The sequence below is a fragment of the Sceloporus occidentalis genome, unplaced genomic scaffold, assembly GCF_023333645.1.
Source record: "Sceloporus occidentalis isolate IW3139 unplaced genomic scaffold, rSceOcc1.0.p SCAF_47, whole genome shotgun sequence".
Lineage (NCBI taxonomy): Eukaryota > Metazoa > Chordata > Lepidosauria > Squamata > Phrynosomatidae > Sceloporus > Sceloporus occidentalis.
Genome location: NW_028317027.1, coordinates 4,452,485 through 4,473,556, shown reverse-complemented (window position 1 = coordinate 4,473,556; position 21,072 = coordinate 4,452,485). Strand labels below are relative to the sequence as shown.

The 21,072-nt window shown below is 42.5% G+C and overlaps 2 protein-coding genes across 2 annotated transcripts in view; both read left to right on the top strand.

Annotated features, from left to right (window-relative positions):
- LOC149289258 (neuronal PAS domain-containing protein 2-like) overlaps window positions 1-5,375 on the top strand; it is a 47,508-nt gene extending 42,133 nt beyond the window's left edge. Inside the window, exons 19-20 of the mRNA XM_089490903.1 lie at window positions 3,687-3,867; window positions 5,229-5,375. Of these exons, the coding sequence (XP_089347029.1) occupies window positions 3,687-3,867; window positions 5,229-5,375 (328 nt within the window). The remainder of the gene's footprint in view (window positions 1-3,686; window positions 3,868-5,228) is intronic.
- An 11,041-nt stretch (window positions 5,376-16,416) lies between these two features.
- On the top strand, window positions 16,417-18,945 carry LOC149289257 (protein CREG2-like). Its single transcript, XM_089490901.1, has 4 exons — window positions 16,417-16,872; window positions 17,704-17,873; window positions 18,079-18,192; window positions 18,804-18,945. The coding sequence occupies exons 1-4, from the start codon at window positions 16,417-16,419 to the stop codon at window positions 18,943-18,945; spliced, it is 882 nt and encodes a 293-aa protein (XP_089347027.1).
- Window positions 18,946-21,072: the final 2,127 nt, after the last annotated feature.

The window sequence follows — 21,072 nt, the reverse complement described above, 5'->3', positions numbered from 1 at the left end:
ACGTGAGCAACTGGCCTCTTCGTCCGGACGTGTTTCACTCTCTCCACCTTTGTCGCGGTCCACTCCATCTGGACCTGTTCGCGTCCAGGGCGAATTGTCAGAGCGACGTGTTTTTCAGTTGGCTTCCGGACCCGATGTCCTCGGCGGTGGATGCCTTCCTGCAGTCGTGGCCTCTCCAGGGAGCTTACGTTTTTCCCCCGTTCAACATGGTCCTCCGGACTCTCCATTCGGTCAGTCGTCAGGGTGTTTCAATTCTCTTGATAGCGCCACTGTGGAGGACACAGCCATGGTTCCCGTTGCTTCTGGAACTGTCGTGCGCGGATCCCTTTGTCCTTCCCTCATTCTGGGATCTGCTTCGGGATCCGGAGGGGAACCCTCACCCTCTCATCCTCCAGACTCGTTTGACTCTGGTGGCTTGGTCAGTTTCCGGGGATCCTGGCATGTGCCGGGCTTATCGGAGTCAGCTCGAGATCTGCTCTGGGGATCTTGGACCCCGGGCACCAGGAGATCTTACCTCCAGGCTTGGAGCGCCTGCAGTCGCTGGTGTATGGTTCGACACTTTGATCCCCTTACGGCACCTGTGATGGAGGTCCTTAATTTTTTTGGCCCACCTTTTTTCCCTGGGTAAGTCCTACCGCACTATTAATTTGTTTGTTTCGCTCTACCATTTTGGCTGCTCATGTTCCAGAGCGGGGCTTGGGTGTTGGTAAGGATCCGGCGGTCTGTCGTCTCCTCTGGGGTGTTCGGCTCTCCAGACCCCCGGGGGTTCGTTACCGATCCTTTTGGGATGTCTCCCAGGTACTCCGTTTTTTGGAGGACTGGCCTGACAACGATGGGTTGTCTTTCCGTCAGCTTTCCGCCAAGACTGCGCTCCTTTTGTGCCTCGTTTCTTTTCGACGGGTGTCTGACGTTCGTGCTTTTGTTGTATCGTCTTTCACGTTTTCTCCCGAGGGTGTTTCTTTTTCCGTTTTTCGGAGGACTAACTCCTATTCTACATCGGTGTCTTATCCTTATTTCCCCGATCGGCCACGCCTTTGTGTGGCTCGTTGTGTCCACTCTTATCTTGCCAGGTCGGCTCAGTTCCGGTCTTCCTTATCGGGCCCGCTCTTCATCTCCTATGTGCGTCCCTTTCGCCCTGTCTCTGTTCCCACGCTTTCCAGGTGGATTTGTTGGATTCTCTTTTCGGCCGGTATTGGGGACTCCTTCGGGGCGCATTCGGTTCGTGGCGCCGCCGCCTCCGCGGCATTGTCTGCGGGCTGCTCCCTCTCGGACCTGTTGTCTGCGGCAGATTGGTCCAGGGAATCTACTTTCCGGACTTATTATTTTCGGGCTCCGGCTCACGCTGCCTTGGTTTTGCTTGAGGGGCGTTAAAACTGCAAAATACGAAGCCTCCTGTCTTGCTATAAAATTAGGGATTAATCTAGCCTTGGTGCAGTATTAATCTAAATTTTATTAAAGACAGGAGGCGAGTATTTTCCCTCCCTTGCCTCGTGGCCTCCCCCCCCCTATCGTCTGCTTGTTTGGTTGGTTTGGGGGTTTGTTGGCTTGCTTCGTATTGTTGTTCTTTTATGACGGTACTACTCTGGTTTTAGTCATGTTTTGACCTATGATTTGCCTGGTACTGTCATGATGTTTTGTCTTTTCAGGTCGTGCTCCTGTTGTTTAACATGATGGTGTTGCAGTGTCCCCGTGCCGCGATGTGTTACGTGGTTTCCGGAATGTTTCTTCCAGTTCGGCTAGTTCGCAAAGAAAGAGGAGGAGTTCCAGGATGTTCTGACATTTATAGACTATTCCTGTGTTCTGATTGGTTGTTTTTCTTGTTTTTCTGTTAACTGTTTTGCTGCTGGAGGTTAACAGTAAAGAAGGTTTGATGCAAAATACTCGCCTCCTGTCTTTAATAAAATTTAGATTAATACTGCACCAAGGCTAGATTAATCCCTAATTAGCTTTTTAACCAGTTAATGTGATACATGATGGTGTTCAAGGATAGTGTTATTATGTTCATAATGTTGTTAACTGTTGCTGACGTGGAATACATAGCTTTCCTGTAAATCTCTGGTTGCTCTAGGGCAGGGGTGTCCAAGTTTTTTCTGCAGTGGGCCACTTCATCAGAATTGTATACGTGCGCGGGCCGCACTCATTTTTCACTGAGAGAAAATATGGCCTTTAATAAAATATGCAGATTAAAATAAAGTAAATGACACAAAACCTTTACTTTTCTCTCACTGATTTCTGGGATTATCTGGGCCTACAAATTCAGGATTCTGGATAAGTAAAAATAAAATAGTTCTTTTTATTTTAGGGATGCACTAAAATGAAAATTCTGGACCAAAACCAAAAATTCAGGGTTCACTTAGCCGAAACTGAAAGTGACCCCCTCCACACACACACTTTTAATAAAAGTAAGTTACACACCAAAATTGTACAAAAAATTATATATTATGATTGTTAACAGCAATCTCAGGCATACCCAGATTCCAGCATGTACTGGTTGGCTGGGCATTGTATTTTTTTTCCAATTTTAGTGTGTAACCACGCTTTTATTAAAAGTAACACACCACAATTGGACAAAAAAAATCAACACTATGACTTGGCATGATAGGAGTGTGATTGCTAACAGCAAACACACTCTTTTTATACCCAGGCAACCAGTGAATGCTGGAACCTAGGCATGATGAGACTGTGATTGCTGTTAGCAATCACACTCCTATCATCCCAAGTCAGCCGATACATGCTGGTACAGGGTGGCTGTGAGTGCAGACCCCATACTGCTGGCAGCCTCAATACACAAGGGGGGCAGCTAGCCAGGTTTCAGCATGTACTGGCTGACTTGGCATGATAGGAGTGTGATTTCTAACAGCAAACACACTCTTTTTATACCCAGGCAACCAGTAAATGCTGGAACCTAGGCATGATGGGACTGTGATTGCTGTTAGCAGATTGCTGTTAGCAATCACACTCCTATCATCCCAAGTCAGCCAATACATGCTGGTACAGGGTGGCTGTAAGTGCAGACCCCATACTACTGGCAGCATCAATACACAAGGGGGGCAGCTAGCCAGGTTTCAGCATGTACTGGCTGACTTGGCATGATAGGAGCGTGATTGCTAACAGCAATCATAGTCCCATCATGCCTAGGTTCCAGCACTTACACATCCATGCTATCACACACACACCAATTATTCATTCACAGATTCATTCCCTCAATCAGACATACTCATTCACACCTACCCCATCCCCTTACCTGCTCTACAGCTCTCTCAATGCCGATCACAGACTTCAGCAGGGGGCACGGCCTCCCTCGTTCTCCCCACAGAGGAAGCAGGACTGGAGCAGAGAATGGACCCTCCCACAAGTAAGGAGCAGGGCTCTTATGAGCCTGGCTGCAGATCTCACGCGGGCCGCACCTCGAGGTTCCGCGGGCCGCATGTTGGACGCCCCTGCTCTAGGGAATAGTGCTTTGTTGTCTCGTTACATTGCTCCTCACATGATATGTATTCTACCCGTTTTCTCATGACTGGAACATAAAGTGATGAGAATAGAATAACTTTAATTACTAAAAAATGTTCACAGCTTGTTCCTCATGGGTGGGTTCCTGTTTAACAGATGTTTTCCCTTTCCATCATTGCCATCATATTATTTATTAAAATATAACTGTTCTTGTCCTTTCTGTTTCTTTTAAACAGATATTCGCAAAATGTGCAAATTTTTCGAAATTTAGAGGTACAAACTTCGAGCAATAACACTCCTATTTTGCTCATGGGTCAAGCAATATTGCACCCCGGATTTCCAGTAACGCATTCATCCCAGAAACAAAATTTTCAACCAGTGCAAGTCCAACAACCACAACAGCAGCAACATGTGCAGGTGACAAAATCCTCCTTCCTTTAAAAAATAAAAAAATTAGTTATTTTAAGAGCTATCTGTCAAGTAGCACCAGATCTGTGCATGGCCAGGTTTGAATGTGGTGTATTCTCACAGAAATGAGAGGAAATGGGCACAGAATGTCTGGCATTTTACATTTTTGTTTTCAAGGAATAGTTCTAACAAAAAATAAGTAATAACTGTGTCTTCAAATAAAGCCGTAATGCAATTAAATTATTTAGAATTTAGCTCTGGACAAAAAAGTAGTAACAAGATCATCAGTCGGCGAGCTGCAGGGATATTTTGTGAAAGCCATGCAGTAGAATATCTGGGACTATAGCTGCATTCTAGGAATAGGACTTGGGTGGCTGACACCTGGCACTGGAATGGATAATTTTATCACATTAAAACCATTTACAACCTTCCCAACATCAACTGAAAGTTATGCCGAACTTTTATGCCTCATTTTTAATTTAAACTTCAAAACTTGGTTGCACTGTATATAGTGTATCATTATGTGTGTATTCTCAAATGAGCATGTGCATTATTATTAGTATTATTTATTGTTTTATATGAAGCCATCATATTCCACAGGTCTGTACAATGAGTAAACATGACATAACCAGTAGTATATAACAACAATTGGACTTACAGAAACAAGCGGTAAAGTGGGCCCTTCTCAATCTAGAGGCAGTTAGGGTGTATTACACAAGAGGTAAAAGAGCCATTGTTAGAGAAGGACTAGCCAAAGGTGAGCTAAATGAAGATGAGAGGAAGGGCGTTAACACACATGTTTGTCGGCATCCCTAAAGAAGTGTATCTTGTGGGATTTTTTGAAGGCGTGAAGGTAGGGGTAAACATGGATAGGTCGGGGGGGGGTATTCCAGAGGATGGAGCAGCCCTTGAGAAATCTTGAAAGCTTGCATGAGAACTAGAATCAGAGCACATGCCAGACGGAGATCGACGTATGAGTGGAGAGACCGGGTAGGAGTGTACTTGGAGATGAGTGAGGAGATGTAGGTGAACCACCATGAAGATCTTTTAAAGTAAGAGTCAGGATTTTGAAATGAATCCTGTAGCGCTCAAGCAAACAGAGAAGACACTAACGTGCATGCGTAGCCTCATGCATCTGATTTGTCTCGCTGCATAGTCTGATGCTTGTTGACAAGCTAATGTGCATCACTAGCTGGATTGCAGAAGACGCTAGCGATGTTCTCATCAAGCTGTCTTTAAAAGGGAACTGCATATAAGATCCACTTCCAAAAAATTTGCCCTTAAACTACAAAGTTTTTTTTCAAGCAATTGTCAATTAAAAGCTACCGTAACTTTTTCCTTCCTGACGATAAATTCTCTTGAACCAGCAGGTGCCAACATCCAACTCTTTACGGAATGAGCAGTCTGACTCTTTGCTTTTGCCTACCTATTCCCAAGGGGCTATTGGATTTCTTCAACAGCAGCGGATTACTCCAAGAAGAACTAACAGTCTGTCTGAAACTTCAGGGGCAAAATAGCCATTATGGTAAACACAGACATGTCTCTTTTCCACATGGATAAGAGGAGAATACACTGTTTTCTGGATTATTGTATATTTGAGACTCCAACAATAGTCCTCAAGCGTGGGGAAGCTGCTGGTGATGTACGTATTGTTAAATGAAGCACTGTATGACTGGTTAATTTGTATGCATTCAGAATCTGGATCAGCAGCTAGATGGAAATCATGTTTCTGCATTGAGGACCAGCTCTACTAGACATATTATGGAGAACACACGCTCTTTAACTAAATATGTACATTTTTGTGTGTCTGTCAAATCACTGTGTAAAAGTAATGAGCTCAAGAACAGTTAAAAAAGGCAAAGTACAAGACATATATAGATAGTCTATATTGCACAGGCTTACTGTGTTTTATGAATTTTTTTGCTAGTGCTGCGCACAAGTTACAGTAGATTGTAGTGTCTCACACTTTGGCCTTACATCCGGTCTGCCCCTTTATACTTCTGTGCCACACAAGGCTGTAAGGGCCCTGATATATTTGTAGGATCCTGTCAAGGTGTCATCGCCAGCCACTTTTTATTTGAAAGGCATTTTTAGGGGTTTTTTTTTTCAATATGCAAAAGTAGCTATACTTCAGTGTGGAAATTCAGATTTTGCCAAAAGCAGTCAGAGTGCAGTAAGATGTTTTTAATTTACTTTATTAGAAGACATTTTAAAGCTGCAACGGGAGACCTGTTTTCTTAAAAATGCTGATTCTTATAAGAGGACTTGCAGGCTTTCGTACATGATAGAGCAGAACTCCTCAAGTGTGTTTAAAATATCTGAGGGATTAAGCATTATATTTACCAAGTTGTTATTATCTTGCTTGTTGCGTTGCTTTACCTGGATCCTTCTATGACGTTCCAGCTATGTAGATAAGTCAGGCAGCTAGATATTCTGGAATGGTAAATATACCATTAGCCTGATATACAAGGGACAGTGACTAAACATGATGCCAATATTTGGATTATGCATTATATGTTACATTTTGTTTCAAGACAAACAAGTGGGGATGCAGAGACCTATTTTTATTATTTTTGTATGGACTGCTATGTTGAGATGTTTCTACACTGAGAATATTGTAGTGTATTGTACAGTTATTGTAATAATGCCCTATTTCTTTATAAAATTAAAAAAAGTAAAGGATGTTTGTGGTGTTATTTATATAAATTCTACTATATTTGGCCACAACCCAGGAATGGTTACTTTTTCTTAAAGGACAAAAAAATATTATACAGAAGGCATAACTATATATGAAAGCATGGTTGTGTAGTTCCTCGCACCCGCCCCATGCAAAGCTCTAGCATTATTCAGTTGGGAGTCTACTACAATCGAAACAGACTTCAGAGAAGAGGAGGTTCCAAATACGTCGTTGTCTACACCGGTCCCTCGGGCAAGTGCTGCTGGGCTTCAAAATTAGAGACAGAAATCACCCACCATCTGCCCATCATTTGATGTCTGGTAGCCAGATCTCTTCTGTTTATTTATATTTAAAATGTAAATGTATTTCCTACAGTAATATATTGAAAGTTGGGGAGCGGCAAGGGAGGATATTCCACTTGCAAGCTCCTATTTTAGGAATATATGGAGTATTCCGTCTCACTATATGGCCTTTTTACACATCAAAGTACCCTAATTACATTGAGTCCTTTCAAATCTGAACATTAAGAGAATTTTTGATGTAAAGGTGGGCTTAGTGATATATGGCCATACAGTGTGACAGAATATCCAGTAGTTTTGTTCCAGATAGGTGCTTTTAATAGTATTGGTTAGGTGTGCTTTGATTCCTTGCTTTGTTGTATGTACATGTTGATCATTTCAGCAGCATCCTAAAATGTGAAATTATATGCTTTTTAGGGTGTGCTTTTTTTTTTTGTGTGTGCTTTATGTCCTCCGGGCACTCCAGTCCCAGGGAGTGAAAATAGTCTTTCTCCCTGGAATCTCCTTCTAGTTGTTGTTTAAGGTGAGTTAACTACTGGGTCTTTTCTCTATCAGGCACTGCACTCCTTTTTGCACCATGCTGCCTCTTGCTAATGGTGCAATAACAGGCAAAGGATAACGGTGGTATAGGTGTTTGTAGCAATTGTGGATATATAGTTGCTAATTGCCTGGGACTTGTGATTTGCTGTAATGTGAATGCTCCATGGAAACAGACAGAAGACGATACGTATGTGTTGCTGGCCAACAGTACAAACCAACGTTTGGATTTCTCAGGAATATTGAAGTGTTTATTTCTGCAAAAAGATGGCATGCTTTAAGAAAAAGAAGCAACCTACATATTTATTAACCCACTAGTTGCAAATGTGAGTTGGCAAGGTGGGATGCAAACTTACATGTGTGTACCTCATTAGTTTATTTTGTTTGTTCACTTATACTCATTTATATATAACAGGGGGGTTTCTTACTTATTTTGAGAGTTTAAGCAAAGGAAATGGGAGCTGTCATTAAACTCACGTTCTTTGTGTAAAACAAACGGTGGGTGACTGATGTTGAGTCTGTCAATCGAGTTAGTGAATAGATGTTTTATGGAGAGACATACAATAGGCTCCTGGAATGTAGGTTGTGTGGCTCAAGATGACATGAGCCATGAGCAGAAATGTAAATGTTATAGTATGTAAGATCACAACATCTAGAACTGTATGTTGAGAGAAAAAATGTTTCATAAATAAAAACAGCTATAAGGCTAGGTTTCCACTTGGGTTTTTGTCCTGCGTTTTTTTTCTTGATGAAAAACGCCAAGAAAACTGCCACTGCATTTTTCTGCGTTTTGGCGTTTTTTTCTGGAGTTTTTTCTGGCGTTTTAGCCTTTCTGTGGAAATTGCTTTTTTTGACCTTAGGCAGTTTTTCCAGCCTTTACAAGTTAGAAGTTTCACCCAGCTAAAAGGGATTAGGATAAATGGCAAGTATCTGCCCTCTCCTAATGTCATTTTCTTGGTAGAGTTCTACTTAAACGCCCTGGCGGACCCTTTTGTCACTTTTCTGTGGTTTGTAAGGCATGCTTTATTCCGAATGTCTGCTCCTCTAGGAAGATTGGCCCCAAATGATGGTGCAAATTGTTTGCTGTTGCTTTTGGCACGCAGGATCCAGTTGATGTGTCGCTTATGTTTGTTTGTAATGGCATGTTTGTTCCAAATGGTGTAGAATTCAATATGAACTTTGTTTTGTGTGAAACTGTTTGTTTCCAGCCTATTTCTCGTAGGACACACAGATACTGGGTCCATCCTCTGCATTGTAACTGTGGAAAAAACGCCATAAAAAACGCCAAGGCAAAAAACCCACATGGCTTTTTCATGGCGTTTTTTCTCTCCCATAGACTTCTATTGGAGAAAAACGCCAAGATTTCCTTGCAAAAAACGCCAGAGTGTCAACATGCTGCGATTTTGAAAAACTGCCACAGAGCCCAAAAAAGCAGAAAAACGCCAAAGAGGACTGAAAAAACGCAGAACAGAAAAACGCCAAGTGGATATGGCATTCTGCGATTTCCTATTGAAGAACAGCTAACATGTGGCTGCTGCGTTTTTTCACAAAAAAAACGCCAGGTGGCGCTATTGGCGTTTTTATGGGCGTTTTTAGCTAAAAAAAACCAAGTGGAAACCTAGCCTCATGAATGCTTAACGTGAGCCCTTACAATGTTTTGTTCTCATATAAAATTATGGCAACACAACTCAAAATTTAACTAACTTTAATTGCTAAATCTACATACAAAACTTGCAAGTCTTAGGTATCACATTTAAACTATAATAATAAGTTTGTATTTTTTTATTTCAAATCCAATTTTTTTTCTACATTAAATAAAAAATGTAGAGGAAATATATTCAGGGAACACACAAATTGGGTATATAATTTTTGTTCTGTTAGCAATGTGGTTGTGGCTGAAAACCCTAAACTATAATTATTCGTGGTATCTGCATACAGTTGGTCATATATATTGGTATATTTCATTCTATGTGTTGAATAAGAAGCTAACATCACAGTGCCGTAAAAAAGGTAAGAGCTGTAGAGAGGAAGAAAAAGAACATGTGTTTAAATCATATCATTTACATGAAGGTGTATTGGAGGAATAATTTATAAATTGTTTTTTAAATCAAATTTTGTTAATTTACATAAACATATAATGATTTAGCCTCGGGGGGTGTAATATTATAAATTTATGTTCTGAACTATGAATGATTGACATCAGGAAAGGAAGGGGACTTATAGAGGGATTTCTCTGTGATAAGGACAGACAATTTAAGACAGCACAGTTTTTTTAATCTTTTGTGACAATGGCTGTTTTAACATTTTTGCAGTGTTGCTGTATACCTGTTTTTCTCTCTATCATTTATAATTAAATATTGTTTTTTCAGGACAAGAAGGGCTTTCTTTAGATACAATTAGTTATTAGTTATTAGGCCCCATTCAGGCTACGGAGCTGCTTCTCTCTAGTTTCCCCTGTCTTGCTACAGGTCCCCTGTCTCACTACAGTTCCCCCTTTGCTGTAATCCATTCCTGGATTACCTTATGCTCTGCCGTTTACTTCTGATACTTTGTTCCAGTCCATTTGTTATGTTTGTCTTATTCTGCAGTCTATAGGTATGTTTTATCTCTGTTCTGTGTTTAGATTTAATGTTTAGTTTCAGCTTATTAGTAATTCAGTAGGCAGGGTTTAGTGCTAGGATCCACCGAATATTGGAGTACTTTGGCATAGTGGTGGGCTAAGCATACTATTTGTCATGCCCCTCTCACCCTTACCTGCTCTCCCCTGCTGTCCTCCGTTACAGCTTACCATCCACAAGCTCCGCGATCGCGGAGTAGGCCAAAGCCGCGGACTGTAGTAGCGGCGTCTTCCCGCAATCGCGATCACGGTAGGCCAAAACCGCGGCCTAAAGTTTCAGCAAACCCCAGGAATGACTTCCAGGTGTTGTCCAAGCATCAACACAATGCTGTACACCTGTAGCAGGGTGGTAACACCAGCAATCCCCATTAAGCATCCACCAATGAAGGCCACATACAACACTAATGAATCAGGTGCTATGGATTTAACCCTGCCTAGCAACCAATCCAGTAAGGAGCTTGTTCAGCACAGGGGAGGAGTAGATACCTGCAGCACTATAAAAACCCCTCCAATTGTGAACACTTTACTTCAGTGTTCCAGAACTTTGGTTCCTGTATGTCCGTGGACTTCAGCTTCCTGTTCTCCTCTGCTCGCTCTGCTACAGACACGCTATTGGATTCTTCGTTACCTGACCTTCGGCTTCCCTATTGGACTACCCCGTTTGCCTGTTACCTGACCCTTGCCTGGACTACCGTTTATTCTGCTCGCTGCCTGCCCTTGACCTATTGCTTGTTTACTGACACCGCTTTGGACAATCCTCTGCTCTTACGCTCCCAGCCCAATCCTGACAATACACTGGAGTCTAATGGAGCTGGCAGGGATGGTCGATGCTATCGCAGCGCTTACACAGCAGCTTACTACGCTATCCCATACGGTACAAGGTATACAAGAAAACCAAGCTACCTTACAAGCCCAGTTCCAGGGACTACAACCGGCCCCAGTGCAACCTCCAGCACTAAATCAACCTCCTCCTGTTCCGAATGCAGGACCTCCTGGTTTCGATACGGCTGCTAGTCCTGAACCCCATGTCAAACTGCCTGCTTGTTGACCGAGCCTTGTACCGCTCATTTATTACTTCCTGCGAACTGTTATTTACATTGAAACCCAGGACATATGCCACAGACTATGTTAAGGTCCGTACTGCCATATCACTGCTCGCTCGCGCTCCTCTATCTTGGGCGCATCACCTGTTACATACCAACAATCCTATCCTGGACTCCTGGATGTCCTTTTGTCACGCTATGGGTGCCCTGTACGATGACCCCCATAAAAGGGTCACTGCAGAAGCCACAATAAGAACACTACAACAAGGGCGTCGTCCTGTGGAGGACTATGTATCAGACTTCCGGAGGGTAGCGGTAGAAACAGAATGGAACGAACCTGCCTTACGTGATCAATTTCGCTTGGGCCTTTCCGATCCACTAAAGGATGAGTTGGCTCGTACCGGAATTCTTGACTCTTTGGATGATCTGATTGTCCTGGTAACCCAGATAGATCGGAGACTCCGGGAGAGACGTATGGAACGATCTACCAACCTTCCTCTTCGTTCAGTTTCTACACCACGTCCTCCCATACCTGTTTCCTCTACACCAGTTACCACTACAGAGGAACCGATGCAATTGGGAGCGACCCATGGACCCCTTACTGAAGCTGAAAAGGCCAGAAGAAGACGGATGAACCTCTGTCTATACTGCGGTGTATCTGGTCATCTAGTTCGTCTCTGTCCTGAGTTAGCAGCCAGAGGTAAGCCAAATCCCATAGAATATCCGTTACTCCTGGGTGGGATGGCCCCTCATTTATCTCTCCTTGTCTCCCTACAGTGGATGCATAACAGGAGTCCACAAAATGCTATCATTGACTCTGGGGCCAGTGACTGCTTTATGGACTGCAATTTAGCCAAAAAACTGAACATACCCACACGACCCAAGAGGCAACCCCTGACGATACTTCTCGTCGATGGCAGCAACATCAATTCAGGACCTGTTACCACGGAGACAATACCCATTACCGTATGTATCGGAGTAAACCATAAAGAGACGCTTAGTTTCAATTTGGTACAATCACCTTTATTTCCTTTGATCCTTGGACTTCCTTGGCTGAAAATTCACAACCCCACTATTAATTGGGCTACGGGACATGTTACTTTTGCTTCTCAACACTGTAAAGAACACTGTTTCTTTTCTGCTTCTACCCTACATGCCACGTCCTCTGAGAACCCCGAGATACCTATACCCTACCGAACTTTTAGTAAAGTATTTGACAAACAAGAGGCTAATAAACTACCCCCACATCGTCCATATGACTGTCCTATCGACCTACTTCCTGGGGCCCCCATACCATCTGGACGCATATACCCCCTCTCCGAACCCGAATTAAAGACACTTAAGACTTACATTGAAGAGAACTTAAAAAATGAGTTTATCAGACCTTCCATTTCTCCCGCTGGTGCTCCCATATTTTTTGTCGGGAAGAAGGATGGAGGGCTTCGTCCATGTGTGGATTACAGAGAACTCAACAAGGTCACTATCAAAAACAAGTACCCTCTACCTTTAATTTCGGAATTAATGGACAGACTTAGAGACGCACAAATTTACACTAAATTAGACCTACGAGGTGCATATAATTTGGTACGGGTAAAGGAAGGACACGAATGGAAAACGGCTTTCCGATCAAGGTATGGTCACTTTGAATACCAAGTCATGCCGTTCGGGCTCTGCAACGCCCCTGCCACTTTTCAACACTTCCTCAATGACGTGTTCAGGGATATGTTGGACTCTTTTGTTGTGGTTTATCTCGATGACATCCTGGTCTACTCACCATCTCTCACCATTCATCGTGAACATGTGAAACGTGTCCTTTCCCGTCTCCAACAACATGGACTCTATGCTAAATTAGAAAAGTGCATTTTTGAAACCGCCTCTGTTGAGTTCTTGGGATTCGTGTTAACTCCAGGGAGCATCAAGATGGATCCTAAAAAGGTTTCTGCCATCCTGGACTGGCCCGTTCCTACCTCCGTTAAAACCGTACAGAAATTTGTAGGTTTCTCAAATTTCTATAGGAAACTCATTAAAGGCTTCTCCAGGCTCATCGCTCCCATCACTCAGTTAACCAAGAAACATGTACCGTTTGTTTGGTCCCCTCAAGCACAACAAGCTTTTGATGAATTAAAGCAACGTTTCACTACGGCTCCTATTCTCGCCCTACCTGACCCCAAGAAACCATTTTTTGTGGAAGTAGATGCCTCGGAGACTGCAGCGGGTGCCATCCTGTCCCAACGACAAGGTGATGGAGAGACACTCCATCCTGTATCGTTCTTCTCCAGACGTTTCTCCCCAGCAGAAATTAACTACAGCGTAGGGGACAAAGAACTATTGGCCATAAAAATGGCACTAGAGGAATGGCGTCATCTTCTCGAAGGGGCTGATCATCCGGTTACTGTTTTTACTGATCACAAGAACTTGGAGTATCTGCAGGGGGCTCGTCGCCTATGCCCCAGACAAGCCAGATGGGCTGTTTTTCACTCGATTTACATTACATATAACTTATAGACCAGGTTCACGCAATGGAAAGGCTGATGCCTTAACCCGATTACATGGACCACCTACAGACTCTAAGACAGACACAGTTCTCCAACCTGGTCATTTCTTGATAACCCATAATTCAATAAGAAAAACTCTGCAGACACACTCTCAAGTGGATTCCTATCTATCCCAATACCCTTTTCTTACCAAAAGACATGGCCTTCTTTACAAAGACGCTCTTCTTTTTGTCCCCCCTGCTGTTCGTACCAAAGTGCTACATACGGTACATGACCACCCACTGGCGGGCCATGGAGGTATTAAGAAAACACTCGAACTCACACAACGTTCGTTTTGGTGGCCCAATATGAAAAAGGACATTGAACAATACATATGATCATGTGATGTATGCGGGCGTTCTAAAGGCACCAACACAAGACCCGCTGGATTATTGCAACCATTGCCAGTGCCAACAAGTCCTTGGGCCGAGATAACTGTGGACTTTATCATAGAACTCCCACCCTCACAAGGCTACACCACCATTATGGTGGTTGTGGATCGCCTGACTAAAATGGCACACTTCATTCCCACTATAGGATTACCTACTGCTGCTGAGACTGCGGACATTTTCATCAAAGAGATCTTCCGTCTTCATGGTATTCCACAGACTATCCTCTCTGACCGTGGTGTTCAATTTACCTCTCACTTCTGGTCTGCCTTTTGTCGTGGTTTGGGCATACAAAGACTACTGTCATCCGCATATCATCCTCAAACCGATGGACAGACAGAGCGAACAAACCAAACCCTAGAGCAATATCTCCGTTGTTATGTCACCCACCTTCAAGACAACTGGCTTTCCCTGCTACCAACAGCAGAGTTTGCCTACAACAATCACCTACATAGTTTCATCGGCATGTCACCCTTCAAGGCCAACTATGGTTATCATCCATCCTTTATTCCACAACTTCCTGCGATAACCCAGGTTCCCCAAGTCACAGACCGAATCAGACTGCTTAACCAAGGTTTTGCTTTATTACAGGAGACTGAGAAAAGCACAACAAGCCTACAAGGATCAAGCAGATAAACGACGTAAGCCTTCTCCCGTGTACCAAATTGGGGATAAGGTATGGCTCTCCTCAACTCATGTTAAATTGTCCTGCCCTACCAAGAGATTGGGTCCCAAGTTCCTAGGCCCCTTCACAATCACGAAAGTCATCAGTCCTGTAGCGGTCTCCTTACAGTTGCCGAATACATGGCGTGTTCATCCTACATTTCATGTCTCATTGCTCAAAAAATGGATACCGGACACAACACAAAGAAGACCTCCTGCTCCCCCTCTTCCCGTAGTGGTGAACGATTCAGAGGAGTTCGAGATCCAAGAAATCCTCGATTCTCGCATACGTCGAGGGCGATTGGAGTACTTGATCCACTGGAAAGGGTATGGACCAGAAGAGCGATCTTGGGAACCAGCTGCCAATATCCATGCTCCAGCACGCCTTAGAGCATTTTTCATCGAGCGCACCCTGAACGCCCAGCACCAAGACGCGCCCGGAGGTCACGCATTGGAGGGGGGTCCTGTCATGCCCCTCTCACCCTTATCTGCTCTCCCCTGCTGTCCTCCGTTACAGCATGCCATCCACAAGCTCCGCGATCGCGGAGTAGGCCAAAGCCGCGGACTGTAGTAGCGGCGTCTTCCCGCGATCGCGATCGCGGTAGGCCAAAACCGCGGCCTAAAGTTTCAGCAAACCCCAGGAATGACTTCCAGGTGTTGTCCAAGCATCAACACAATGCAGTACACCTGTAGCAGGGTGGTAACACCAGCAATCCCCATTAAGCATCCACCAATGAAGGCCACATACAACACTAATGAATCAGGTGCTATGGATTTAACCCTGCCTAGCAACCAATCCAGTAAGGAGCTTGTTCAGCACAGGGGAGGAGTAGATACCTGCAGCACTATAAAAACCCCTCCAATTGTGAACACTTTACTCCAGTGTTCCAGAACTTTGGTTCCTGTATGTCCGTGGACTTCAGCTTCCTGTTCTCCTCTGCTCGCTCTGCTACAGACACGCTATTGGATTCTTCGTTACCTGACCTTCGGCTTCCCTATTGGACTACCCCGTTTGCCTGTTACCTGACCCTTGCCTGGACTACCGTTTATTCTGCTCGCTGCCTGCCCTTGACCTATTGCTTGTTTACTGACACCGCTTTGGACAATCCTCTGCTCTTACGCTCCCAGCCCAATCCTGACACTATTTTACTGATCACAGTGACCTGCATGGTTGGTTGCAGTACCTTTAGTCAACCTCCAGGGGGAACTCAGTGTTCTCAGGAGGGTGTGGACAGACCCTCTGGGAACTCTTTTATTTTGAATGGGTGCCGTCATCTTCTTAGAGGTAGCATGTCTCTTTCAAGTGGCATTTTTCAAGTGGCGTTTTTAAACGGTCCTAGGATCGATCAAACCCCCTTTTTATTTTTGTGCTGCTCTTCAGCAGCATTGGTGTAGCTGCTGGGTGGCGCAATATTTCATTTTGTGGGGTGTTGCTGAATGCCTCAAAATAAATGCATTTTTAAACTAAAAATAGTTTTGTTAATTCAAATGTATGTTTTCATACATTAATTATTACAAACATTCATAAAATCAGACATTAAGCAATAAATGTATGCTGAACTTGATGGCCTTTAGACAAAGCCCATGGCCGACTAGCGGAAGCGACATAGCCGCTCATAGACAGCTGTTTCATCCTTAATAAGAACACATACAGAGAAAGTAAATGGCAGTCGTTCTTTATGTGCCATCGTAAATACTACTTTTTCTCCACCAGAGGGCACTCGGTGTATTGCAAAAGTATATATTTCTCAAAGCTTAAATAGAGGAATGTAGACTCCGGCATCATTAGCTCTGTGAAAATGTCTGTGCGCTGCCTTCATCGCAAAACACGGTCTTTCTCCACCTGCCTGTTGTGGCTGCTGGGCTGTAGCCTCCTGCCGTGTGTTAAAGGGTATGTAATAGTAAATTCAGTGTCATGGTCAGTCACCAACGAAGTGGAAGAGGAAATGGACAGTTCTTCCACTGAAGATGCTTTACCAGCTCTGCTGGAAGATGCCCTCAGTATATGGAAGCAGAGCTACCCAGCATCTGCCTACAAGGAGGACAAAGAGATTAAATCTAAGCCAGGGCCTGAACCATCCAAGCATATCTCTTCACCCTCAAGAATGTTTTCTTACAGGAGAGAAGGCAGTGCAGCGACCGATAGCTCTCCATCTCCTACAAATGCTAACCAGTACAGAGTCGCCAAGAAAGCTCGGGTGCTAGCCCACCAGAGCAAATGGGGTTTCCTGGCAACATTGTCCGCCCAGGAGGTGGTAAGTGTCATTTTAACATCTCTTAATTAAAACAGATAAGCAGCTCCGTTACATTGTCAATACCTGATAAATATTTATTATAGGTCACACAAATATTATTTTTTTACGCGAGAAAATGCGTTTTCATCATTATTTCGGAACTTGATAATATTGGTTTAAATGGCTAATATCTGGTTCACAATTGTTTGGTCAGTTAGCTGCAAAATGCAGGTACTAACATTAAGAGAATACATGAAATGTTTGCATTGTAGCTGCTACAATTATTTCAATATGATTGATCTAAAAATCATTGACTATGTCCATCAAGGCCCATTTGGCTTGAGTATGGACCCAATGTAGTTTCAAAGATCAATGGTTTTGACTGTGTTGGTGATTAAAAGTGTACTGTTTCCAATAGTATGTATCCTTCCACATTAACACTATTTGTATTATCAATGATAACGATTAGTTATTTATCAATGATAAGGGTGGTTAGGCAGGGGTCATCCCACTTACAGTAGGATAGTGCTGTGTCATTGAATCATTTTCTAAGAATGGAAATGATAGATAGATAGACAGACATTTACTATTGACTAAACAACAGTATAAATACATATTACAGAAGACAAACTAATATCTAACAATTTACAAAAATGAATCAAAATTATTTTACAAAATAAATGATATAAGAAGCATAACTGCTCAAAGAAAAAATAAGGGGTATAGCATTAATTTATTATTAACATATTTTATTTGTACAGTGCCAACGCTGTGTCCTACGATGTGGGCGAGAGAACCTAGACGGTATGGTACTTATTAACAAAAATGATGTCTCTGCCTTTTCTTCGCCAGATCCAGGCTATGCCTTTTGGACACGTTCTTCTGACTAGTGATGGTCCTATTGATAACAGTACCGGTATCCCCTTCTGTTATGTTCCTCCTAAGTCCAGTTTAGTCTCAGATTTACTGAAGAACCCAACCGCCTCACTGACGTTTGCAGATCCAGATAGTGATAAAGTGAGGTAGGCACGGCTGTAATCAGCACCTTACTCAAATAAATGTCTTAAGTTAATTCACATAAAAAACACCTGTGAATGAAACTACCATTTTTTGTTTTATATAGCATTTTGACATCTTAAATTGTCTTTTTCATGACACTAACCAATTTAAATAGGATTTGTCATATACATATATTTTAGCAATATTAATTTCGTTTATCAAAAATAGAAAGAACCTCAGTGAGCCAGAAGACCTACAGTGTGCCTCATTGACCCTTACCGGCCAGATGATAAGTGTTCCTGTGGAAGAAGTAGACTTTGCCAGGAAATCATTGTATTCCAGGTATAGTCATCATTAACACACACAATGTTTAATTAATATGGTGGGTAGTTTAAATTAGGCTGTAAAGGAAGTGGGTGGGAGAGTAGGCAGAACCTGTGCAGGCGAGCAGGATTGAACAAATGATCTTTCAAGCCTAGAGATTAACGATGGGGAAGCAAGACCTCAGCTGAGGCTCTGGCTTAAACCCAACAAGTTCTCAGCTATAGCAGTAATGGATGTCAGATCAGATGGATGTTCTTATTTCATACCAATCTAAATACTTGTGTGATTCGACGGGGAATAAATCTTATATCAAATGATAAACCATTGGCTCGTCAGAGTTTCAGAAGGGAAAGTGTCTTGTGTCTACATGATATGTCCACCATGAACATGTCATTTCTTTATGACCTTAGTGTGTTATATCTTTGAATAAATGCTAACCTAGGGCTGTTTGGACTTGATTGCGTTTCTTTGGTTAGCCCGTACAATAGAATTCCTCTGTATACCAGAAATGTTTAGGTGCCATACATGACTGTACTATTTTGTACCTTATGAACTAGAAAGCTATGAGTGCTATATGGAGGAAGATGTAGATTTTATTATTTTCAGCTTTGCTCTCATGTCTTTTACAGGCACGCCTTAATGAAAAAGTGGTCCCAAAATAAGGAGTGGCTCCTAATGAAAATGAATACAGAGCATATATTCCTTTTAAATTGTTATGGAGGATCCTTCAACATTTCTTTGGATGATTATTACAGGGCAAGCGTAAACTGAGGAAGCTGTCTTCTCCTGTGCTTCAAGGCACTGATGATGTTGCTATATGTTGGGGTCCAAGAAAGTTATTTGAACATTTAGAAGAAATGGATTTCTTTTTTCAGTGTGCAAAAAGATATTGGATTTGTTCAATTCAACCAGTTGGAACAGTTTTAATGATATTATTTTTGGGAACTGTAGAAACCCCACACCAGTGAAATCAAACTACAGTCCTCAGCAAGCTGTGTCATGTGTCAGGGCACTGTTTACTCATTGACCTGTAGTGTTTGTTGCTTCTATCATTTATTAAACAGCACCAAGCTATTCCATAGCGATATAAAAGGACACTACAAATACAATTGAAATGACACGATGCAGGATTCCGGAGGTACATTGATTTATTGCATGTAGATGCAGAGATCGCTGGATGATGACTCTTAAGGAGAAGGCTGTCCTGCTTAAGAAAAAGAACTACATTATTATTATTATCTTTTATTTATATAGCGCCAACAGTTTACACAGCGCTTTATACAATACATATATTCAAGGGGTATGACAAGATGAGAACTGACAGACTAAGGCAAACCGAGACATTTGTTGGAGAGAGCCCTGCTCGCAAGCTTACAATCTTGAGATAATGCAATGTAATTGCATAAGGTGTAGGTATACAGCATATTTAAGTGTAGGATCAAAGTTTTCCTTGTGATGCCCAATCAAATTGTTCTTATTTAGCTTTTGTTTCATTGGTCCTATACACATTCTGTTCATTTTAAGTTGATGTCCCAGCAATATCATGCCTTCCAACTATCCCCATTAATCGGAGACGGTCTTTTAGTACGCAACCACAGGCTGGATGCACTTGGCTGCACGCTGCAAAAATGTAAAAGCATATTGTGCAGCCGCTTATATCCAGCCGACAGCAGCATATACGTCATATTTTGGCCACTGACCTTAAAGTGTTAGGGTAGTTTTGAATTCCCAGCAGGGTCCGGGTTTCTCTTTTTTGAAGTAGTTATCTCATCCAGCAAGGAAATCATTTTCTTCATTGATCCACCTCCACAGTGCTCTCTGTCTTATGTAATGCATGCCAGAAATGTTCCATAAAAATGGGACAACTGTGACATTACAATAAAGAATTATTTCTTGGCATAAGTTAAGCTTCTTGTACTGTCTTTACCTTGAACAATAAGTACCTAAGCACTATAACTAATAACAAGAGCCATGAACACAGAATGCATATTTATTTTTTTATACTGGCTGTTCGACCTCGGTCACATCATAATGCAAATTTTTTTAAAAATATCCCTTGATGCATTTTACAGTTGTTTTTCTCTTTGTAAAAACTGCTTTAATATAAGAAAGGTCAAGAAAAAAAAACAAGCTTTGGCGCTAACGAATGACAATATAAAAAGGAACCAAGCACTACACTTATTGCTTGGTTATACCAGCTCCCCTATGGTTGTGTCCTGCTGTCCTCCTGTCCCTTATACCCGTATCCTGCTCCTGTATCGCTTCCTTACTGCCTGTCTCCGGTATTTTGACTCCTGGACCGTCTCCTGACTTTGAGTGTTTGCTGCCTGCCCTGACCCTTGCCTGTTTACCGTTGATGAGATTGTCGCCACCTGCCTTGACCCGTGCCTGCTTACCGTTTATGAGATTGTCATCAATAGCACTACACAGCCCCCAAATGACTATCCAAGCAATAATGTAATAATATAATAAATAATAATAAAATAAAAAGAGTCCAAGCATGTAAATTATTGTGCCTGGTTAAAAAATTCCAAGTTACCAGATGTGGCCGTAATACATCCTAAGCATAATAAACTTCTGGGAAGTTGAAAACCAGCTCCTTGGTTATGATTAAATATTTATGTTTAAGAATAAATTAATACGTTGTTGACTAAAGATGTCTGTGTTTGCAACTCCTCCTATCCATACGAATGCATTGCACACCAAAGAAACAGCCCTTGCCCCCCGCTTGTAGAAGCTGATGCATGTGTACTTTATATCTTAATTGTCTAAATAAAATGTAATAAACTCATGTTATGGATCGTGTATAATCTTTATATAATCCATTCTTTTATTAATGCATTGATTAATATACATGACGGATTGGCCTTTTCACTGCAGACAGGGTGCAAGTTTTCC